The sequence below is a fragment of the Hyalella azteca genome, unplaced genomic scaffold (assembly GCF_000764305.2).
Source record: "Hyalella azteca isolate HAZT.00-mixed unplaced genomic scaffold, Hazt_2.0.2 contig3849, whole genome shotgun sequence".
Lineage (NCBI taxonomy): Eukaryota > Metazoa > Arthropoda > Malacostraca > Amphipoda > Hyalellidae > Hyalella > Hyalella azteca.
In genome coordinates, this window is record NW_025934083.1 from 1 (window position 1) to 23,409 (window position 23,409).

The window sequence follows — 23,409 nt, forward strand, 5'->3', positions numbered from 1 at the left end:
TCTGTCCGTCTGTCTGTCCGTCCTTGACTTCATGTTTTCGTCGACGAGAAAATGCGCTCTCTGTCACTCACTGCAGTGAGTACTGAGTTATATTTTTTAATAATCGTACAAGAAGTCCAACTGCACAATCGCAATTTTTTTCTGAATGTCGTAATAATTAGCCGCTGAACTTGTAAATATGCCCTTGCGTTTTTTTTTGTAGGTTCTACATGGGGCCGCAAGGCACCGCTAAGATACGCATGGTGGACGCTGAGTTCGACTACACGTACGAGTACCAGGGCAACGCCATGAAGCTCGTACACACGCCCCTCACCGACAAGTGCTACCTCACTCTCACGCAGGTCTCAGGACGCTACTGTTAAATGCCTTATAATGTATGAATTCCTCGCAATAATAAGACCGGCCACTGGTTGAGCCCTCTATTAAAAATCTGCCTTTTCGAGGTTCATCAAATCCTTTGCACCAATAACTTGCTAGTATAGTCACTCACTCTAAAAGTCGTATTATGTGATCTTAATTAGTTAAATTTTATGCGCAGTAAATCATAATCGTGAATTTCAAGTTCGATTTTGGCGTTTCTTGGCATAACCACGTTACGGATCTTTCCATGCGTGTTACTTCCTTTATGATTGCGTCCCAATACCTTTGCTGAAAATCAATTTTTTCTCTTGTTCACTACACTTGAGGTTTAATGATGGCATTTGGTGCAGGGCATGCACATGGGTCTGGGCGGGAACCCATACGGCCCGGCAGGCACGGGCAAAACAGAGTCCGTGAAGGCGCTGGGGGGCCTCTTCGGGCGCCAGGTGCTCGTCTTCAACTGCGACGAGGGCATCGACGTCAAGAGCATGGGCAGGATTTTCGTGGGTGCGTCTCACGCGGCATTTGTGGTGTTTTCGATGATCACAAACATGGAATGTGTATTTTTATGTAGTGAAATTGCCGTGTGCAGCTTAGTGAAACCTGTCATGAAGGTTATGGCAGACTTTCACTGGTATTTATTGTAACATCACTTCAACAGATCAGTGTTCATTCATGAATATCTGTATCTAACGTTTAAATATCTATAATATCTGCAATATTCTGAATTTATGACGATAAATATTTTTCTAACACCATCAAATGGAAATCTCAGAAAAAAATTATTGAGATGGACTCGTGGGTAAAAGGTTATAGGTATTAAAAGCTCTAATCGAGTTTTTATTTGAATGTACCACTCGACGACGCAGGCCTAGTGAAGTGCGGTGCCTGGGGCTGCTTCGATGAGTTCAACCGCCTGGAAGAAGCGGTGCTCTCCGCCGTGTCCATGCAGATCCAGACCATCCAGGCGGCCATTAAAGGCAGGGCTGCCACCACAACCCTGCTAGAGAAGGAGGTAACCACGAAATATCTCCGCCTCTATCAACTTCATTGTTGTAATGAATAAGAGAAAGGTTGAAGACCCAGCTTGACGCTCAGTTATTTCTGAGCAAGCTCATTGTGATCGGCTAAAAACAGTGGAGCGTTCCCAGCTTTTAATTTACGTGACTCCCTAGCTGAAAATATATTTTAATATTACCCCAAGATGCATTTCCACAGTTTATCTTACCTCGCTCTAATTCCATTTCTCCTTTTAATCATTCCTGATCCTCAATCCAGATCCCGGTGGACCTGAACTCCGGGATTTTCATCACCATGAACCCCGCCGGGAAGGGCTACGGAGGTCGCCAGAAGCTGCCCGACAACCTGAAGCAGCTCTTCCGTCCCGTCGCCATGTCGCGCCCTGACAACGACCTCATCGCTGAGGTCATCCTCTTCTCGGAGGGCTTCAAGAGCGCCAAGACCATCGGCAAGAAACTCGTAGCTGTCTTCACGCTCTCCAAGGTAATATTTATTATGATCTTGATGTTGGTGCCATAATTTTAAGTAATCGAATAAGTTTTATAAAGTAGTAAGCAAAGCCTATTAAAAGACCCATATAATTCGGAAAAGGCTTAATTGTTCCTTAATTTATATATGATTCTTAAGTTTACCAAAATATATATTATATACCAGGAGCTGCTCACTCGTCAGCAGCACTACGACTGGGGGCTACGCGCCCTCAAGACCGTCCTCAAGGGCTCGGGCAACCTCCTGCAGCAGCACAGGTAAACATTTAACCCTCTACCGCCGGACGCTTGTAACCGGAGCAATATTGTCACGCGCCTACTCCCCAAAAAGGATACGTTCTAGTGAGCACAAAATGACTTGCACTGATGGTTGCCGCCACGTACGACAACTTTAAAATGTTCTCTGTTGCGTACAAACGTCCTCAGGTTACTACAGTCAATAGTTTACGTATAATTCAAGTTGAAAGTTTACCATTAAATTGTTCTCTGTTGCGTACAAACGTCCTCAGGTTACTACACTCAATAGTTTACGTATAATTCAAGTTGAAAGTTGTGTTCCCGGAGAGTGACATACGGCGGTAGATGGTCAAGTCTGCTGCCATTAACGTAAGCTCGCTATTGTCATTCATTTTGGCAATGTTCATCTATACTTGTTACATTTGTCAAAATATTGTATATTTGACGATTGTTTTCTTCGTTACAATAGTATTTAACAATGTTTTCTTGATTTCATTTCTTTATAACTAGATTTTATTAGTACGAGTATTATTGTAGTTTGAAGAAAAAATTCTGCAAGGCAAGAGCATTTGATTGTCTGTAGTTTGCAGCGTCACAATTATTGCACTGTTGTTGCAACATGGACGTTACAGACGCTTGTTAAACGGAGCATTTGCGAGAGTTTATTTTTCTGGACACTTCAGGTCAGGTGCAGGTGGAGAAGCTGTGACGCCTGAGGTGGAGTTGGAGTTGATGGTGCAAGCCTTGCGCCTCAACACACTGTCTAAGCTTACATTCGCTGACTCCGTCCGGTGAGAATCGTACCAGAATTGAGTTATATACAATAATAAAATGAATTTTTTCAGTGGAAGATACAAAAATTTCATCGTACTGAGGCGAATTGAATTTGATGTCTTGAGAGGTTAACTATTTTCAACGTCGTTGTTTCCATACTGAAAACTATGTCAATGCATCAACTTGAGCGAATGATTTATAGCAAATAGATATGTACTAGCCTGAGGGACATGCCGAATTATCGTATCAAATTTTTTCTTTGAAATTACTGCGACCGTTTTCTCGTTACTTAAATTTTACCCAATTCTCAGATTAACTTTCGCTATTTGATTTTTGGGTGGCAAACCATTCTTGGTAGCTAAGCTTTGTTGCTCATCGATTCCCCTCTCACGCACAGATTTGACGAGCTCGTCCGCGATGTGTTCACCAACGTGCCCTTCCGTGGAGTTGGTTTCGAGTCACTCGCTGAGGTGATCCAAGAGACCTTCACTGAGAACAGCTTGGTGCCTAATGAGCGACAGACGAAGAAATGCCTTGAACTTTATGAGCAGCTGCAGCAGAGGATGGGCGTCGTTGTGGTTGGGCCTTCAGGTTCTGGGAAAACCACTCTCTGGAAGATGCTTTTCAAAGCGCTCACGAAAATGGGGCAAAAAGTTATGAAGTATGTGATGAATCCCAAAGCCATGCCCCGACATCAATTGCTTGGCCACATAGACCACGACACTCGGGAGTGGTCTGATGGAGTACTCACGGCCTCCGCCAGACTCGTGGTCAAAGAACCTGTCGAGGTGACCTCCTGGATCGTGTGCGATGGTGACATAGACCCGGAGTGGATCGAGTCTCTCAACTCAGTATTGGACGATAATCGCTTGCTAACGATGCCCTCAGGGGAAAGAATCCAATTCGGGCCAAATGTGAACTTCCTCTTCGAGACGCACGACTTGAGTTGTGCCTCTCCTGCAACAATCTCCAGAATGGGGATGATATTCTTGAGTGACGAAGATACGAACGTGCAACTTGTTGTTGATTCTTGGCTAAGTCAGAGGGAACACGACCAGGACCATTTAGCCCAGTACATCAAAGACTACTTCTTCCGAGGCCTGGAGTGGGTGATGAAAAGAAGCGAATCGCAAGTGGACACAACACTGGTCGGCTGGGTCTTCAACGGACTTTCGCACATGATGAACGTTACCAGCAGAACCCACTTCGCAGTGGCGCTCGTGAGAGGACTGGGTGGGAATTTATCGGAGAACACCCGCGTCGACTTTGCTCGAGAAGTTTACAGTTGGGTTGGCGAGCATCTGCCGGACAATAACCGCCCTCTCAGCGTTAGGTACGACGAGGCTCGTGACCGACTTGAGAGCTACACAACGGACACCAACACTGAAGTTGCCATCGACAACTCCGAGCCTCCGCTCGTGCTTACGGCAGACTCCAAGAGGATCCTGGACTACATCCTGCCGTGGCTACAGCCCGAGACTCAGCAGCCTTTCATTCTGATCGGTCCTGAGGGCTGCGGCAAAAGGTTGTGCTTCCAACATTCGTAGAAATTATCTGAGGCTTATTTTTTGTCTTTGAGACGAAATCCGTGTTCGTGATGGCTTGATAATATTGATCGACTGTTAAAATATAAATTAATTTAGTATGGCTTCAGATTTCATTCAAAATCGAAATTGATGATTGATTCTTTATTACTATCAATAATTTTTAGAAGTGTTAAATGTACAGTTTATCGTGCTTGAAATTCTAACGCGCGAGTAATGCTTGTAATTACTCTTGCCTTTTAGCAAGTTGCTGAACCACTGCTTCGCTCAGCTGCGCGGCACTCAGGTTGCGGTTGTGCACTGCAGCGCCTACACGGCACCTCATCACATCCTCCAAAAACTCACTCAGGTACGGCTTCAACTTGTGCATTACTTGTCGTCTTGTCGCCGCGTTATCAAAAACTTATATTATTTTAATAAAGAAAAAAGTTTATGGCTGAATGCGATATTTATCTTCGAAAATATTGTGACTTTCTGAAATGATTTATTTGCCGCAGATGTGCATGGTGATATCAACGAACACTGGACGCGTGTACCGCCCCAAGGATTGTGAGCGACTCATCCTGTACCTGAAGGACCTGAACCTGCCTAAGCCAGACAAGTGGGGCACCTCGCAACTCATCACCTTCCTCCAGCAGGTCAGCCTCGCTTATATTGAACTCAAATCTTCTTCTCTTGCCAGGTTTCCATTCTTCGGCAAAGTTTTTGGGAAACGAGATCGTTTTGTTGGAAACTTAAAGATAAGCTGTTTTAGTTTAATCAATGATACGTGCCAACGTTCTGATATATGATTGTTAACCGATCCTAGAGCAACAAGGACTTACTTTTAACTAAAAAAAATTCATTTCTTACTATAAACTCAAAGAAAACTATGCTACAATATTATTAATGATATTACAATGATATTAACTTCCTCTAACCTATAGGCTATTGTAGCCACCTAGTAGTGTTAACAAATTTACGTAGCTTTGAGCGGCGGGAACTTCTTGTAATGAGTGGAACTGTAATGTAGCTGGTAACGTACGGAGGGTTCTACGACAACAGCCTGGAGTGGGTGGGGCTGGAGGGCGTGCAGGTGGTGGGCAGCCTCACTGGCGGGTCGGCACTGGGCCGCCACAAGCTGTCTACCCGCTTCACTTCCATCGTCAGGATCGCCTCAATGGGGTTAATATGGAATCAATCAGGTTTTAGAGCATAGACAAATTTTTTAAACTGCACCATGCTGTGTTTTATCGTGGAGCCATTGTCGTAGCTTGGAAGTAAGATTTACTTACGTAATTGGTTATCTCATATTTATTACGCACAATTTGTTTATATTTACAGCATGAAAATAATTTTTTTTTCATGAAAATAAAACACGTGCATCATTCAGAACATAAGAAATCATCTTCTAGCCGGTTTCTTAAATTTTAAAATATTTTTGTAATCTGTCAAATCTAGATTACCGTTAAGATTTACGGTGGAACGTTTCAAACCTTTATTTCAGTTACCCCGAGCGCGACCAGCTGGTGAGCGTGTACAGCAGCTATTGTTCAGCCGTCGTCAAGGTGGTCGCCCCCGACCATCCTGTGTGGCTGCACAAAGCTCATGCGCTTGCCGCCTCCATGGTGCACGTTTATCATCAGGTCAGGAACCATGCATAATCCATATAATTCAGTAAAAATTGAATGAATTCTTATATGGGCGAGCTAGTAATGAAGAACTTAGCTTAAAATTGTTCAGTTACACGATTCAGTTTTCCTGTATAGTATAATGACTGATGTATAGTATAATGACTGATGTATAGTATAATGAGTGATGTATAGTGTAATGACTGATGTATAGTATAATGACTGATGTATAGTATAATGACTGATGTATTGTATAATGACTGATGTATATTATAATGACTCATGTATAGTATGATGACTGATAGGGCATATCGTATGACTTGAACTCATTATGCAACTATAATCATTAATTGCTTCATTGCAGTGATGCACCAGAGTCGTGTCAGCCGTCCACTAGTCGATCATATGATCTTGACTATATATCGTAAAATGCAATGTAATTTTTTATTGAAGTAATTACCAATGCATTACGCTACAAATTATACATATTAATCAGATCGGGGCTTCAGCTCATTTTCGCAAGAAAATTTTTCGTATACTTACATTTGAATCTTTAAATTGTACATGTCGTATTATTGCTTGCATTATAATTAACTTAAACCTTTTCTTCAGTAAAAATAATGAGGCCGAAGCCTTGTGTGATTTTTTCTTTTATTTTAATTGACGCTCACTGAAGGTTGCGATGATTGAACTCGAAGAGGGTTTTTGATTAAAAATATTGTTATTAGTTGCAGTCTGGCGGAAAAGCATGAAGTTTTTATCAAATATTTTAAATAAATAATAAAAATTCTCGTATTTTGAGTGAATGGAATTAGATTGGCCACGTATGCGTGAAATTAATTAAAAAAAATTCATACATTTTAATTAAGGTGCATTGTGCAATAATTATAATATATGTTTCTAAAAGTTGAGCATCGAAGCAATGAATAGTAATTAAATAAATTCATCTTTCGTTGTACGTTCCATGAAAAAAGTGATAAGATGCGTCAATTTTGGCGTCAACGCAACTACTTTTATCGAATACTTTATAATAGAAAGTAGAGTAGCTTATTATAAAGTAGCTTTATTATAGAAGCAACGCGGTGGCTTTCTTGAACAGCCTGAAGGTGGACGGACAGTAACGAGCTTAGTTGTAAAGGCAATAAAGTGAACTCAGTGAACACGCGTCGCCGTGTGTCCCACCGTGTGTCCCACCGTGTGTCCCACCGTGTGTCCCACCGTGTGTCCCACCGTGTGTCCCACCGTGTGTCCCACCGTGTGTCCCGCCGTGTGTCCCGCCGTGTGTCCCACCGTGTGTCCCGCCATGTGTCCCGCCGTGTGTCCCACCGTGTCCCGCCGTGTGTCTAGCAGGACTTGAGCAACAGGTCCTGTGACCAGAGCTACGCAATCAGCTCGGCTAGGCGTCATTTATTAACTACTTGAATCTAATAACTACGTAATTGCTAAATAATGTACATAATATCTCGAAATACGCACTAAATTTACTAAAAGTTTACAACTTTACTAGTAAAGAGTATGCCAAGCCGGTGACTGTTGATAGGTTGATTGACTGAATCTCAACCTGACGGTTGAGTATGCGAAGCGGTGACACATTGACCGGTGACTAGGCAGACTCAGGATTGCTCCAGCTTCTTCATATAGGATTCTTGTAGGATTCGGCCTTTGACCGCCTCAAGCATGTAGAGCTCTCGACAGTCCCAGGTTTGCGCTTTAAAGATTCTGCTATAACCGTGCTCGGGATGGCTCCGGCTTCAGCTCAATTCCACTCTGAGCTCACTTTGCCCGGTGACTAGATAGACTCAGGATGGCTCTAACTTCCGCATTTGGGATTCCAGTTACTTACAAAGCAGGGAAGCGTATAACTTCTCTTTGTTTGCGGAGTTGTTGGCTTACATATTCAAGCTTCTCGGGGGACGTGGAGGTATTATGTATAGTTTCGTCGCATTTGTATTTTTACCAGCTTTTGGACCTTGATTATATAGTTGTGGTATAATTGTTGCTGCAGGTGAGCAGCAGCTTCTCGGTAGACGATTATTCGCACTACCTCTTCACGCCCCGTGACCTCACGCGCTGGGTGCTGGGACTGCTGCGCTACACGTTACCTGTCGAGGACTCTTCGCCTCTACCTCTACTCAGGGTTAGTGGTCTCTACCTCTACTCAGGGTTAGTGGCCTCTACCTCTACTCAGGGTTAGTGGTCTCTACCTCTACTCAGGGTTAGTGGTCTCTACCTCAACTCTACCTCAGTGCAGTATCTCTACCTCAGATAGTGCATTGACTCAAATGCAGCATTTCAAGTTATTTATGCGTCCAAACCCTTTCAGATTATTTTTTCGTTTCGGGATTCATGTTAATCTTCATGTTAATGAAGATTTTTCATGTTAATCTTCAAATGAAACTTTTTTGGGTCCAAATTTGCGAAATACCGAGCGTTGCCTGTCATTTCGTGGCTCCTCTTTTCTTAAAGAAGGTCATTAACGACAATTTGATGCTTAACCCGATACGTAAGCAGTAACTTTAGACGTAGCTGCACAGAGCAGAAGTGAACCAATATAAAGAATCCAGGAAGTGATTTTTCCATTATTAAACAAACGCATTTTTATTATGCTGGTTCTCTGGTTATGTCGATTAAAAACGAGCAACAAGTTTCCCAAATTTGATCTTTTTTACCATGTAAGAGCGAACTATTGATGGGCTTTCTGTAATGAGGATTATTGTTGCATGTGGATTATTAATATGAGGAATATTGTTGAGGATTATTAATAGTGGGCAATGGGGATTATTAATAATGGTCATCAATAATAATGAGTATTTTTGTTGGCAGGTATGGCTGTACGAAGCATGCCGCATGTTCCGGGACAAGCTGGCGGAGGAGGAAGACATGCAGAAGTTTGACCGCATCGTCCTGACGTGCCTACAGAGCGACTGGAACCTCGACCTCTCCGACATGATGCACGACAACACATTCTTCACCACCGCTGGTGTTGCCGTCGTCAGTATTGAGGAATTAGTGTAGAATGTTTAACACAAGTGCATTGCAGCTATGTCAATCGTCAGCTATGGAAAGATCGGGTTCCAAAGGCCGGATCCCTTGTGAATCAAGTCACGAAAAGTTCAATAATCGGCAACAGGCCTTGGGCCTATTTCTTCAACGCCGACACTTCTATTACATTCTATTGCTGCTGTTGTGTTGTTTTGTCTGCTTCTTGAGGAAGTGGAGTCGCATTGCTACTGCTTACTGCGTTAACTACGATCTCATTTGATATTCTTCAAGCATAATTACTATGTCTTTCGTACACATCTTATAATTTTATACAAATATTTTAAAATTTTGTGCTCGACTAAAGTGAATATAAGGCTGACTTCATATTGCAATGCATCGAGGGCAATCGCAGTTCGAATGACTTGCGACAACATGGCAATTAAGCTGTACGTGGTTAGTTTGATGAATTACTTCTTGTTCATTTCTTACATATGAGGTCGTGAACTGTGAACCATTAACCAGTCGTAACCGTTGACAATACCAGACCAAAAATGTGCACTCTAAAAATTCTAATCCCTTCAATCGTAGCTTTTTATCACAAGTTTTTACCATCAATGCAGTTATTACTTGACAGCGTGACTGTGACTTATGGAATGCGTGTTGAATAAATTGTCGGTTCTATTTTTGCGTATTATCTGATAAAATTGGACACTCAGCAACACCACGAGTGATCTCAAGCTTAGCTTTGCCAAAATTGTGATGTATTGGGCATTTCGTTTAGGTTCTGTGCATTTGCACACAAAGTTCTACTGTCGACCGAAACAAAATGTTGATAGTTTCATGAAATGAATTAAACTTGCATTTGATATTATTATAACCATCCTCAGTATAAAGTCGTTATAGCGTGATTCATTTAAATTGGTAGCCCACTGCGGGAGCGCCCCTCCCCCCTAACGGGCACCTGCTGGGGCTGCTGGACGAGGCCGCGTGGTCCACCGTCGTGGCCAAAGCCGTGGCCCAGTACACCAGAGACAACAGGGACCTCGTCGACCTCCTCATCTTCCAGGAGGTCAGGCGACGAGTTCAATTATCTAATTGACAAATTAATTAACTTTATAACACTTTAATTAACTTCATACTTTTGGTTTTCAAAGCGTTGGGCTATTGGAATAATACGTATCTGTTCACGGACAAATTTTTTTAAAGTAATTCGGATATTGCCGAGGATCTTTTGCTCATGTCACAGCCAAGTTTATCTAACTACAAGTATTATCAGCGAAGTTATTAGTATCGTTATCATGAGTACCTGGAGTTGTCTCCGTGTGAAGGTGCTGGAGATGATGGCGCGCGTGGACCGCGTGCTGACGGCTCCTGGAGGGTCGCTGCTGATGGCGGGCCGGTCTGGAGTGGGACGACGCTCGGCCCTCACCGTCATCGCCAACTGGCACTCCATGAAGATCGTCTCACCCGCCATCACACAGAGCTACGGCATCGTCAACTTCAGGAACGACATCAAGCAGGTTGGTATTGAGCGCAACAATAACTAATTATTTGATATCAAAGATCCATCGAGGTTATCTACAGAAGAGGGGCACAGTATCTCTGAGGTGTAGGCCAGCGTTGAACAATTTCCCGGGAAAATTTTTTGTAATAGTGATCTTACTACATGAATACAACGTTTTTCATTGTATATCTATTATTACTGATATTACTATCGATCTATCACCGATATTTATATTTTTCTTGTAAATATTAACTCATAAAGTGTCAAAGTTCCATCAAGGTTATCTACAGAGGAGGGGCACAATATCTCTGAGATGTGGGCCAGCGTTGAACAATTTTACGGGAACATTTTTATAATTGATCTTACTACGTACATGAACACAACGTTTTTCCATTGGATATCTATTATCACTGATATTACTATCGATCTATCACTGGTATTTATATTTTCCTTTGGAATATTTCGTCATAAATTAAAGTGCTGTTGCCCAGGTGGTTGAGGCGGCGGGAGTGGCAGGGGAGCAGGTGGTGCTGTTGATTGAAGACCACCACCTGGTCACGCCAGACATCCTCGAGACCGTCAACTCGTTACTCATGGCTGGGGAGGTGTGTTACTCATGGCTGGGGAGGTGTGTTACTCATGGCTGGGGAGGTGTGTTACTCATGGCTGGGGAGGTGTGTTGCTCATGGCTGGGGAGGTGTGTTACTCATGGCTGGGGAGGTGTGTTGCTCATGGCTGGGGAGGTGTGGTGTTCTTGCTAATTCGTTACTCAAAAATTTTTAATTTCTAATGCTGACGCAGCTGTCATGGGACTCGATTCAGGGAAATATTTATGAAACGGTTAATATTGAGTTATTATACTTTGTTTATTCTTTACTTCGATATAGACTTAATATTGCGTTGTCATATTTCCTTCATTGTTTACATGAGATGACAATAGTTTCTGACGCCCTGGTTCCCAACACTCGCCAGGTGCCTGGTCTGTACAAGCCTGAGGAGCTCGAGCCTCTCCTGCTGCCTCTCAGAGACCAGGCCGCCGACGCTGGCTTCAGAGGCTCTCATTTTGCCTACTTCTCAGAGAGTGGGTTGTAAAATTACTATTTTATGATGCTATTATCATCTATTTTCGATAAGTTGAAATTTTATTATATTGTTTCAACATTTGTAGTTCAACTTATAGTTAAACTTCAACTTCAACCAAAAACTTTAAGAATTCAAACTTAACGGCTTACCTTTTCGTTTCCTAAATATATGTGTCCGTTGTTGCATCATTCATTTTCAAGCTGAATTTTCGTTATTTATGCATTTCAGTTGTCCAATCATATAATAATATTTTATAATATCAAAGCGAAATGCAAATCTAAATCTCAATTTAAATGCCATGCATGTGTTATCATTGAAGCTATGTAATAAACATATAGCTGGCCAAAAGATTGAGTGTTTCGCTGAAAATTTATTAAATATTTTTCAGAGTCCAAAAGCAGTGTCGTATACTCTAGAGCTTGAATGTCAAGCCCATTAAGTCGGTTTCATGGAGCCACATAATATATGCATGAAAATATGAAATACACTCAGCCTTACCAGTTTTTGGCCAAGAAGACATGAACAGCGAGCGTCGCGGTTATCCTATTTCATTCAGCTCATCCTCACAGTGGCCACAGTGCCAATCACTTAAGCTCACTAATCGCCTATAAGCCCCATCGCCAGTACGGCAAGCGCGTTGGCTTAGAAAATCTAGATCAGTAGCCTGACCTTGTCTCAACCACCGAGCTGCCTCTGCTCTCATCTCGTTTCTCATATCGCACTTGTCTGAATTCAAAGAAGGTTTCAAAATCTGGTTCATTTGGCGTGTGTTTCTCTAAAAACTTAGCGACGCAACGTCAGTATTCAACTTGAGTGTTTTTGCTGCTCAGGAGTTCGCCGCAACCTGCACATCGCTCTGCTCCTGGACAGCAGCAGCAGCGAGTTCTCTGTGCGGTGTGAGAGCAACCCTGCGCTGTACAAGCAGTGCGCCGTGCTGTGGCTTGAGACCTGGTGCCACGCCTCTATGTTACAGGTCATTAGTGCTACTTCATAATAACAATAGTGACGTTGTTGGCTCCCATACACTAGCAAGCAAAATTGTGAACCAGGATAACTATCATTAGCGCTATTTCATAATAACAATAGTGACGTTACAGGCTCCCACATAATAGCAAGCAAAATTGTCAACCAGGATAACACTATCTTTAGCGCTACTTAATAATAACAATAGTGACGTTGCTGGTTCTCATACAATAGCAAGCAAAATTGTGAATCTGGAAAACCAATAACTCATTCAGAATAGTGATTTCTCACACGTCCATATACATAGATAATAACATTCACATGTTATCCTTCGTTATGTGCAGTAATATGACAAAAATTGTCTAGAAAATTAATAATACAAAGCATAATTATATTTGATTCGTCAGGTGCCGGAGCTTCTCCTGACGAAGGAAGAGCTGCCTGAAGACGGTGCTGAGAACGCAGCCTTCACGGAGAACTTCTCCAGCGTGCACGAGTCCCTGCCTTCTGCACTAGATCATCTGGTCACACCCCGACGCTTCATGACCCTTCTGCACACTTACCGCTCCCTCTACACCAACCACAAGGCCAAGCTCTCCACCAAAATCAAGCACCTACAGGTGCGTGAATTTAGATGAAAAAATTAAAATGATTTAAAAATGATTTAAATGATGATTTATTAATTATTTATGTATGATTTTAAAATATGATAAAGATTTGCTCATGATAAAGATTTGTGTGCTAAGACTAGTAGATGCCGCGCATGAAGTGAAGTATGGTAAATAATCGATGTCATTACCATCCCTGGTTTCCAATAGGTTTTTTCGATCGTTTCACAAACGCTGTTATTCACAGGACGGCGTATCTAAGCTACGCGAGGCGCAGCTTCTCGTCGACGAACTCAAGAAAGAAGCGAGCGTTCAGGAGAAGGAGCTTGCCGAGAAGCAGGTAAAAAAACCTCCATGGTAAATTATTTTTAATTATTATTTGGATGAATTTAATTATTATTAATTATTATTAATTATCATTTTGGTCAATTTAATTATTATTAATTATTATTTGCATGAATTTAATTATTATTAATTACTATTTAGATTTTTATTCAATAATATTCTTATTTTTGGATCATTAAATACTATTGGTGAAATTTTACGTGATTTTTATCGCTTCTTAGGATGACAAATCGTTGAACTTGTACTTTAATTTGCTTGTACTGAGTGCAGGCTGAGGCGAACAAGGCTCTACAGCTCATCTCTGACACTATGAGTAACGCCAACGCCCAGAAGGTTGAGATGGAGAGTCTCAAGGAACTCACGCTCAAGGAGGGGGAAAAGCTCGCTAAAAGGTTCAGTTGAAGATATTGCGTTCATTCTGTCGAGTCCTTGGAATTCCTTTGTTTTGTTTACATGTACGCGTTAAAATGAATTATTGAAATGTTGAAATCTACATCTATCTATGTAGATTTCAAATTCATAGATCTATGTAAAAAATACAATTTTAATGTACAAGTGAATATGTTTGCTTTTTTATGTGTTTTGTATTTTTTAAGTAATTTCTTCGCCGCACATATCGTTTACTTGCTTCAATATTCTCGGTATGCTTATCTAACTTCTTTCTTCCTCCTTGTTCCCGCTAATTAGATGTCACTGAGCCTTCCTGCGCCGTATTTTTCTCACTGTCATCTGCTAACAGGAAGCTGGAGATCGACGCAGAGCTCGCAGAGATCGAGCCTCTTGTTCTGGAGGCCAAGGAGGCTGTTGGGAACATCAAGTCCGAGACGCTCACCGAAGTTAGGTGGGTGTGGCACAAGAGCTTCTTGCAAGAGAATTGGCATTATATGTTAAATTAAAAATATATATCATAATACTGCGTCATACAAGCTGTAAGGGCGTGAAGCGGAATCTGCCTCAATGAACAGCAAGCACTAGCAGATTTCGATTTATTTTATTGAATTAACACGCCCAATTTAAAACCGATGAAATTGTTGTAAATTGATAATCGTTTATTTATAATTTATAATTTTATGCGCAACAATGGTATATTTTTCAGGTCCCTTCGAGCTCCTCCTGAAGTGATACGGGACATCCTGGAGGGCGTATTGACCCTCATGGGTATCCTGGATACGTCCTGGAACTCGATGAAATCCTTCTTGGCCAAGCGCGGAGTGAGGGAAGAAATCAAGTGAGGGAAGCCGCCGTGTTTACCCAACACTCACTGAACTTTTCACTGTTTATCGATACTCAAAATTATATGAAGCTCATAGGATGGAATTGTTCAAAGATTTCGTACAGCGTTCACCCAATATTAGTTCTGCATAGATTGATGGCATGGCTCATTATAGTGACTTATCTTACTGAATTTTTTTTCCAGGAACTACGACCCCAGAAACGTAGCCCCGGATGCCCGCAAGAAGGTCGAGCGGCTACTGAAAGAAAAGGAAAAATCCTTCACTCCTGCGGTAGCCAAACGCGCGTCTGCAGCAGCGGCGCCTCTCGCCGCCTGGGTGTCCGCTAACGTCAAATTCTCCTACGTCCTGGAGAAAGTTAAGCCTCTGGAAGACGAGCAAAACAAGCTTCAAAGGTGAGGATCTCTAGTCTTCGTCCTCTTAGTTTTTTAGGCCGTTTCGTTTGGACTTGGTGCTTAAAACTACATGTGTTCTTATTATGCTTAAAATTACATTTTTTCTTTTTATGTTTAAAACTACATGTTACAAAAGACCTTTAGATTGACGATAGCTTCTAAGCCCAATTAGCTGTCGGCCAAATTTTGCCCAGTTATAAAAGCTTAATATATATCGCTGAATTTGAATATATTTTTAACCTAAATTTTTTTATTGAAAAAGGAATTTGCAACAAGCCGAAAGCAAAATAGGACACCTGTCATCTGGCCTGGAGAGCGTGGAGTCTCAAGTGTCTGTACTGAAGGAGAAGCTCAACAAGTCGACGAAGGAGGCCGCGAAGGTGGAACTCAAGCTCGCCGAGGCCACCAAAACCATCACCGCTGCCGAGAGCCTCGTGTCCAAGCTGGGCGGGGAATATACGCGTTGGAGTAGCCAGGTTAGACCATGCCAGATTTACGTATTTGCTTTCACTACATTTACTTTTCATTGAAAATTCACCAAATGAAATTCACGATACAATTCAAAGTTAGCGACGTGTATTTTCAAACGTGTGATGCCGGGACAGGTGTCGGAGCTGGACGAGAGCGTCTCGGCGCTGTCCCGCCAATGTCTGGTGGCGGCCGCCTTCATCACTTACCTCAGTGAGGCCTCGGAGGACCTCAGGCGCAGCGTCATGACCACCTGGACCTCAATGCTGGACATCAAAAACTTCGACCTCAAACGGTCAGGATTGTCTCTGTTAATAAATCCGGCAGCACTTTATTCTCACCACTATACCGGCGCGACCCATACCAAGCTGTGCCGTGCAAACTCTGGATTCAAATTAATGAAATGTATGCTTTTATCAAAAGTAAATAGCTCTTATTCCATATAAGTCGACCACGATACGCCAGTGGGCTAATAAAGTTCCGAACATCCCAAGCTTGTTATTGGACTAGAAATGAATGCAAATATTCCTCCCTATTGTCAACACCAACAATAAGAAGCATTTTTTAGCAGGACGACTAACAGTTGTGCATCTTTTTGATCTATAATTTTTGTGACTTTCATGTGCAGAATAAACTTTCATACTTTCAAGAATTCTATAATTGTACTCTTTATTGAGATTGATCGTACTTAATATGTATTCTAACGGCCTCTTGGTATCCGTACAGGTTTCTGGCCAGTGAGCGTGACCTGCTGCAGTGGAAGGCTGAGGGCCTGCCGTCTGATGACCTCAGTGCTGAGAACGCCCTCGTCATCCTGCAGGTGCTTTTATAATGTGGATAATCTAATCCAGATATTTTTCGCAGATATGTCGTTGATTCTTTAGCAGGAAACGTCACATACGCGCCACAATGTACGGGGCTGTCACAATATCACATAATTAACGTTGTCCCTGAGAAATTGAGCTATATAGTTTTTTCAGCCGCCAGTACATGAAATTCTCGTATTCATCATGTATACGATGGGTGTCGTGATAGTTAGCTAGGGATACTGATGCACAATTTCCCGTTGAACCATTTTGTGCAGTAAATCTTTAGGGCAAAATCGAAACCCTGCAGTTCTTATCACAAAAAATCTACGCAACTGCGAGTTTTAGCCAATAATTATTGTAGAGAATCATTTGTACGATGCATTAGACAATATTTCGATGTTCTGCGTTGCTCAATAACGAGCTACTGGCAGGCCACATTGACATCTCATGTGAAATTAATGTTTGCGAATTAGTGTTCGATGAATTGGACGATCAACATAAGCCGATAACTTTTTACTAATTATTCTAAACAATTTCTTGATATAAATCACGTTTCTTCTTTCAGAGCTCTAACCAGGCGGCTGGGGTGAGAATATGTTTAATTCTGTGTGTGTGTTTTTCGAGTGTAATCTTCATATTTATTAAAGCTCCTGGTAACAGCCTGAAGCCGGCTTAACTATTAGTATAGTATAGTATCTTCGGCATTAAAGAATAGGCCTGGATAGGCCTATTATTCTTATTATAACTATTATTTCTCCCATTGATTCTATTCGTGGTATACAAGGCCTTACTGCTCAGCAGTCGTGCACATCTCTTTGTATTACTGTATTCTGTACTGACACGCTCAGTGCATTTCGTTGGCACCAAGCAAGTAATATTGCACAGTATAAATAAATTTACTTTCGAACGCACGAGAAAAACTTTACTGTGTTCGCTTCCGTTACGTTAAGATGGGACCAATTATGATAACTGATTATTATTATGATCAATTATGATCACTAATGCCAACCACTTGTCATATCAGGCTAGTGGACTCTGGTAATATATAATAAAAATATTGAATATTATTGAATGGAAATAATTAAGTTTGTATAGCGAATATTAAGTTTGTAGTCATGGCTTTCTCATGTCACTCAAAATATCAATCTAACGTAAAATAATTTTATTTACAAAACATTTCTCACAATACTTATTTGATTACGATCCTATTCCTCCTGATGGTGGCAACTTCTGTTACCTTGTCATCCTCGTTACCAGGCATGGAAACGATTTTCTAATTTTTTTCTATCAATATGATTATTCGCTGTCGAAGATGAGAAAGTACAGGAAGCTATTATTTGTCTATAAACAGTAGCCAGTAAAATTAGAATGGGTCACTTGTAGTCGTTAGCAGTGGCTGCGACAACTGGCCTCGCATAAACGCACCCTTCGCGATCGAGTTAGCTCAAGAAGCACCAATTGTACGAATGTGCTAGCGTAATTCATCTGTTTTAGTACTCGTGTACTACTGAATATTTTCAAAACCATGCTTGTTTGATCATGAGTTTCCGTTTTACATTTTCGAGAAATCAAATACGTTTAAGAATGTATATGCCATTAATGCCAATTTTCTAATTTAATTTGATTCCTAATTTAACTGAGTATTTTTGCTCTTAGATAAGCTCGTAATTTGACTATTAAATTTCTTAATATAAATGGCGAGTAAGAAGTTTGTCGGCACAGACGAAGTCGACGCCGCTGCTGCTGGACCCGTCGTCGCGCGCCACGGACTGGCTGCAGGCGCACCTCAGCGCCTCAGCGACGGTCGAGACCACCACGCAGCAGGACCCCAAGTTCATCACGAACCTCGAGCTCGCCGTCAGGTGGGTCTTTGACTATGACTATGTCTGTTCTTGTCTAAATGAAAAGAGGAAACAGATGTTGACCTTCAAGCTTCGATATTCCTAAAAGAGAGGCAGAAACTAAATTTTCAATGCGAGGATCAAATGAATACTATGCTTATTTATGTTTGCTTATATGCATCACCGCAAAGATTATCGCCGGCTAATTCTATCTGCTCTATAGAACATTTTTAGATCGAAAGTCGTGAACATAACGATAATTTTATAATCTGACTCGAAGAATACAATGACATCAACAGTCGATTGCTTCTTGATCAAACACGCATAATGGATCATTTAAATTAAGCAGCTAAACATTTTTTCTGTGATCTTGTCTACAGGTTCGGCAAGACTCTCATCATCGGAGAAGTGGACGAGATAAGTCCCGTGCTGTACCCTCTGCTGCGGGCTGACCTCATCACGCAAGGCAAGAACTTTTGCTTGCATAGTTCCAGGGAAATGCGTTGAAAACGCATTCATAGTATGAGAACTGTTATAGACTCCTGCGTTTGGTATTTTTTTTAATCCGAGACGAGACGAGACAACAGGCTCTGTCCCGGTTCGCAATAAAAACCGGGACAATTTTCAGCCCTCTGTAGGAATTCCGGGACGATACCGAGACGAGACGAGACATCCCGGTTAAAATAGGTACCTTAAAATTTCCCGGAATTTATAGCCATTTTAACGAGACGAGACGAATCAATTATCGATGTGGTGTAAATATTGGCTTACCATCATACATTTATACAGAGCTGGGCAGCGCTACTTTGAAATGTAGCGGCCGCTACCGCTACATGCTCTAAATGTAGCGGGCGCTACAGCTACCGCTACAATTGCTTAAATGTAGCGCCGCTACCGCTACATGGAGCGCGCTATATACTGCCCGGCCACCTCTGGTAACAACTAAGGTAGTTAGTTAGTTTTGTGGCCAAATGTTTACTAGCGCTTCAGCTATTTAGCTATCTCGCACCGAAAGTCAATATGAACATCACCATAGAGGTGGAAGGTCTCAATTATTCATCACCCACAAGGGGCAGAAGGTCTCAGATGTCCAGCCCGCTGAAGCTGGCTCGAAAGAAGCAGCGTTAGCATTAAAGGCTAACTTGTCATTCTTCAACCCATATTTTCGAAATGATTCGTAAAAATTTCGTATCGTAATCGAAAAACTTGTTTTGTCTTAAATAATTAAGACAAATCTCGTCTCGTACCGTTTCAAATCTGTCTGTCTCGTCCCGGTTCATAATTTACCGGGGCACAAGTTTTAAAGTCCGGGACAGAAGTCTTGTCTCGGTTCAGACGTTTATTCCGGGACAAATTATACCCTCTGTCCCGTTATTTTTTTCCCGGAATTTTCTCGTCTCGTATCGTCTGTCCCGGTTCATTTCGAGAAAATTATTTCGAGACGCAGGAGTCTAGACTCAACTGTACTTTAATTCATCATCAATTGAACACGACATAGAAATGAAAAGTATTTATTTACATTCGCAAAGCTCTAGGAGATGAATTTGTGTAGATGTGATGATAGACCATGAAACTTTGAAATGAAGAATCATGTATTGCTTTTGATTCGTGACATGAAGTGAACACTTTGTAATCTCGTGAATTAAAGTAAATATTCTCGACCTTCAGGACCGCGCCACGTCCTGCAGCTTGGCGACAAGCTACTCGACTACAACGAGCAGTTCCGCCTGTACCTGGCCACTCGCCTGCCGCAGCTCATCCTGCCGCCTGACGCGGCCGCCCTACTCACTGCAGTCAACTTCACCACCACCAGAGCAGGACTCACTGGCCAGGTAGAGCGCCATCTTTGCATGCCGAGCGTATTATTTTAGGTGATGCTTGACATCGTGTGGTACTGAAGGATTTTTGGTACAATGTTGGGCATGTCGGAGGAATCTTGAAACTGATGAGGTTTGGCCTTGTGGGACGATCAGGTGTTCAGTATAAAATTGGTGGTTTTATTTCAATGGAATTTCCTACTGGTCGCGTTTCTCTTTGAAATAATCGGTATAATATTCGTCGTCAGTTGCTAGCCCTGACCCTGCAAACGGAGTCGCCAGAGTTGGAAGTGCGGCGGTCGGAGCTTGTGTCGCAGGAGGAAACTTTGCGCGTGCAGCTCACAGCGCTGGAGGACCAACTGCTTACTTCCCTGGCCCAGAGTGAAGGAAATATACTCGAAAATAAGGTAATTTAAAGGCAGCTAGAGCTTCCGAGTCATTAGTAATTAATTCTAATTTATGTGGATGAAGATGTTAGTGAAAACAACTCGATTAAAAAGGCATCGGCAAAAGTTTAATTTTTGTCATCTCTCATTTTAACTACTAATCAAGCTTATTGGTTTGTAAGATTAAAGTCGTTCTGTGAATCGGAATCAAATCATCAGTTGCTGATTCCGCACATCATTGAAAATAATAAATAAATCTGGAACTCACCTGCTACCAATTTCTCTGCCACCCCCAAACACCAGGAGCTTCTAGCGTCCCTGGAGCAAGCCAAGTCGAGCGCTGCGACGATCGAGTCGAGCCTCAGCGAGAGCCTCGGCCTGCAGGAGACGCTGGAGCAGGAGCGGGCGAGCTTCCTGCCGCTGGCCCAGGCAGGCGCTGCGCTCTACTTCAACATCTGCGACTTGAGCAAACAGAACAACATGTATCGCTTCAGCCTCGCCGCCTTCATCGCCCTCTTCAATAAAGCGCTCCAGACTCCCAAGGTACAGACTGCAGTTTATAGCATTATAGCATCAGTGAGTTACACGAGTACTGCCCGTGGTTTCTACACAGTTGGTGACTTCGATATGGACGAGTAAACGCATTTAGCATCTTCATAAGAATTACGGAATAAATACATGATTTGAATTTCGATATCGATTTAATGAACGAAGCATAGGCAGCCTCGCCAAAGAAGTTTGTTAAGCTGTAGCAAAATTTTTCGGAAAACAATGCGTATTTCAAGAGTAGAATATGACATTTCTGGAAGTATTAATTACGAATATTAAATTCTGCGTTAGAAACCATTATTCCCATACCATATGAATATATGTATACATTATTTCTATAATATAGGATAAAACCATTATTTCTATACCCCAGTCAAAATGGATATGCTCATTTATACCATAGCAGTAACCAGAGAATGCATTTGATTAATTTTTTCAAGGAGTCGAGCAATTCTTTGCATGACGTTTAGTAGATCAAATAGGCAGGTTTCAGAAATGCAATTTTAATATATTTACGTTTCAAATGCAAAAACATTCAACAATCATAAATCAAGGTTAATTATTAACGCGTGTGTGACACAGACTGGCCAAGACACGGCAAAGCGCCTGGCTGCTCTGCAACGCGCACTCGTGGACTCAGTGTACGCGTACGTGGCGCGGTCACTCTTCAAGGAGGACCGTCTCATGTTCGCCATGCACATGGTCCATGGCATGCACCCCAACATGTTCCAGAAGAACGTGAGTGTTGCTGCTACTCTTTGTCTCATGTTCGCCATGCACATGGTCCATGGCATGCACCCCAACATGTTCCAGAAGAACGTGAGTGCTGCGGCCTCTCTTTGCCATTTATTATTGCATATTATTGTTATTATATGATAGGCCGTTTGTTTAAGAGTAGTTTTTCAATTGGAAATCTACTAGGTTATTTAGAAATCAGCTATCAACATTCGACGACGCAAGAAATGAATGATTTTTTGTTTGTTCATGTCCGAACCTTGAAAAATTGGCTTAAAATTAGAACATACTGCAAAACATTATAGGACTGCTTGAAAAATAGTTTATTTCTGTTAATGAACTGAAGTAGTAAAGGCCTACTAGACTCATGTAGCATTTTAGTGTTGAAGATATTTGTTGTGATGATATCTTGGTGCAGGAGTGGGAGGTGTTCACGGGCCTGATGGTGTCTGAGGTGCGCGGGTCTCCCGCTGAGCTCAAGGAGACGCTCCCCAAGTGGATCGACGACGAGCGCGCCTTCGCCGTCGCCACGCTGCAGGTAGCGATGCTGCTCGTCTTGTGCCTGACTGACAGATAATTTATATTGGTCATTTGGGTTTGATTTCATTTTGAAAACGTTCAATACTAATTTCTTCTTATCATTCGTTGGATTCTTAGCCATATTTGTGTCTAGTAAATTCTATTGTTTTTAAATATTGATCGATAAGCGTTTCGAATCTGTTTTCGTTGAAATTTTAACTGGTGGTCGTCGGTTCATGGGCTTGTGTATATGAAGTTATATTTTAGATTTTAAATATATTTTATATATTATGCCATTTTAAACTTATTACTTCTCGGTTATTAACTTCTGGTTGATGTCTGTGAATACAAGTTGATTCTGGGTTGAGTGTAAACTAGATTATTTTCCCAGTTCTTCTAGCTCGCATGTTTCACATTTAAATTGTTTATCTCATCAGAAGAGCTTCCCGGCTCTGTACAGCTCCTTGCAGCTGGACGACGCTGGGCTGTGGTCCTCTTTCGCTCGCTCTTCTCACTCAGAAACCGACATACCTACCCAGGTTTATTCAAATCAATATTTTATTCAATTTTTCTGTCTTAGGTTTGGTGACGATACTCAAATTTTTAAAGAAAGCGACGCGTTCTTGACTTATAGACTTGTAAATGCATGAAGCGCTGAAATAGACTTTCTTATGCTAGAATTTCTGGAAACTGGAGTCATGTTGACTCAGATAGATACGTCGACGCCTTCTCATTTTCTCATTAAAATTCTCCTTCTACCAGAATTTTTGGTCATTTTAAATACGAATGAAATAATTTCTTTGTTCCTAAGGTGTTGCAAACATCGAGCAAATTCCAGCAAGTGCTGGTGGTGCAGGCGCTCCGCCCTGACCGCCTCGAGAGCGCCATGATAAACTTCGCCTCCAAAGTGCTCGGTACGGAAAGCCTCATTGTTTTGTGCAATTTTGAGATCCGCGATTGCGCCAACGAGTTCTTTTTGTGTCAGAAGAGCATTGATTGCAATAAGTGGCGTGTAAAAGTAGGCGGGACTAAAAATAAAAAACCACTATGCTTTTAAACTATATAGAATTTTAGTATATCTTATCGATTACTCATTTCGTTTTAGCAGAAAACCGAAATTTATCGTAGAAAAGTATTCAA

The 23,409-nt window shown here is 41.9% G+C and overlaps 1 protein-coding gene across 1 annotated transcript in view; it reads left to right on the forward strand.

Moving 5' to 3' along the window:
• Positions 1-202: 202 nt before the first annotated feature.
• Positions 203-23,409, forward strand: part of LOC108681264 (cytoplasmic dynein 2 heavy chain 1) — a gene marked incomplete at its 5' end in the record, with an annotated part of 30,294 nt that continues 7,087 nt past the window's right edge. The window contains 37 exons of the mRNA XM_018170282.2: positions 203-341; positions 711-867; positions 1,230-1,375; positions 1,639-1,863; positions 2,035-2,126; positions 2,789-2,896; positions 3,277-4,404; positions 4,667-4,772; positions 4,921-5,061; positions 5,436-5,587; positions 5,910-6,048; positions 8,039-8,170; positions 8,857-9,024; positions 9,941-10,084; positions 10,344-10,535; positions 11,011-11,124; positions 11,492-11,600; positions 12,433-12,575; positions 12,973-13,185; positions 13,421-13,513; positions 13,789-13,910; positions 14,258-14,359; positions 14,615-14,746; positions 14,936-15,145; positions 15,408-15,621; positions 15,751-15,908; positions 16,340-16,433; positions 16,988-17,008; positions 18,145-18,284; positions 18,644-18,729; positions 19,932-20,095; positions 20,329-20,487; positions 20,770-21,009; positions 21,598-21,834; positions 22,169-22,288; positions 22,707-22,808; positions 23,081-23,183. Coding sequence (XP_018025771.1) covers positions 203-341; positions 711-867; positions 1,230-1,375; positions 1,639-1,863; positions 2,035-2,126; positions 2,789-2,896; positions 3,277-4,404; positions 4,667-4,772; positions 4,921-5,061; positions 5,436-5,587; positions 5,910-6,048; positions 8,039-8,170; positions 8,857-9,024; positions 9,941-10,084; positions 10,344-10,535; positions 11,011-11,124; positions 11,492-11,600; positions 12,433-12,575; positions 12,973-13,185; positions 13,421-13,513; positions 13,789-13,910; positions 14,258-14,359; positions 14,615-14,746; positions 14,936-15,145; positions 15,408-15,621; positions 15,751-15,908; positions 16,340-16,433; positions 16,988-17,008; positions 18,145-18,284; positions 18,644-18,729; positions 19,932-20,095; positions 20,329-20,487; positions 20,770-21,009; positions 21,598-21,834; positions 22,169-22,288; positions 22,707-22,808; positions 23,081-23,183 — 6,245 coding nt within the window. The remainder of the gene's footprint in view (positions 342-710; positions 868-1,229; positions 1,376-1,638; positions 1,864-2,034; positions 2,127-2,788; positions 2,897-3,276; positions 4,405-4,666; positions 4,773-4,920; positions 5,062-5,435; positions 5,588-5,909; positions 6,049-8,038; positions 8,171-8,856; positions 9,025-9,940; positions 10,085-10,343; positions 10,536-11,010; positions 11,125-11,491; positions 11,601-12,432; positions 12,576-12,972; positions 13,186-13,420; positions 13,514-13,788; positions 13,911-14,257; positions 14,360-14,614; positions 14,747-14,935; positions 15,146-15,407; positions 15,622-15,750; positions 15,909-16,339; positions 16,434-16,987; positions 17,009-18,144; positions 18,285-18,643; positions 18,730-19,931; positions 20,096-20,328; positions 20,488-20,769; positions 21,010-21,597; positions 21,835-22,168; positions 22,289-22,706; positions 22,809-23,080; positions 23,184-23,409) is intronic.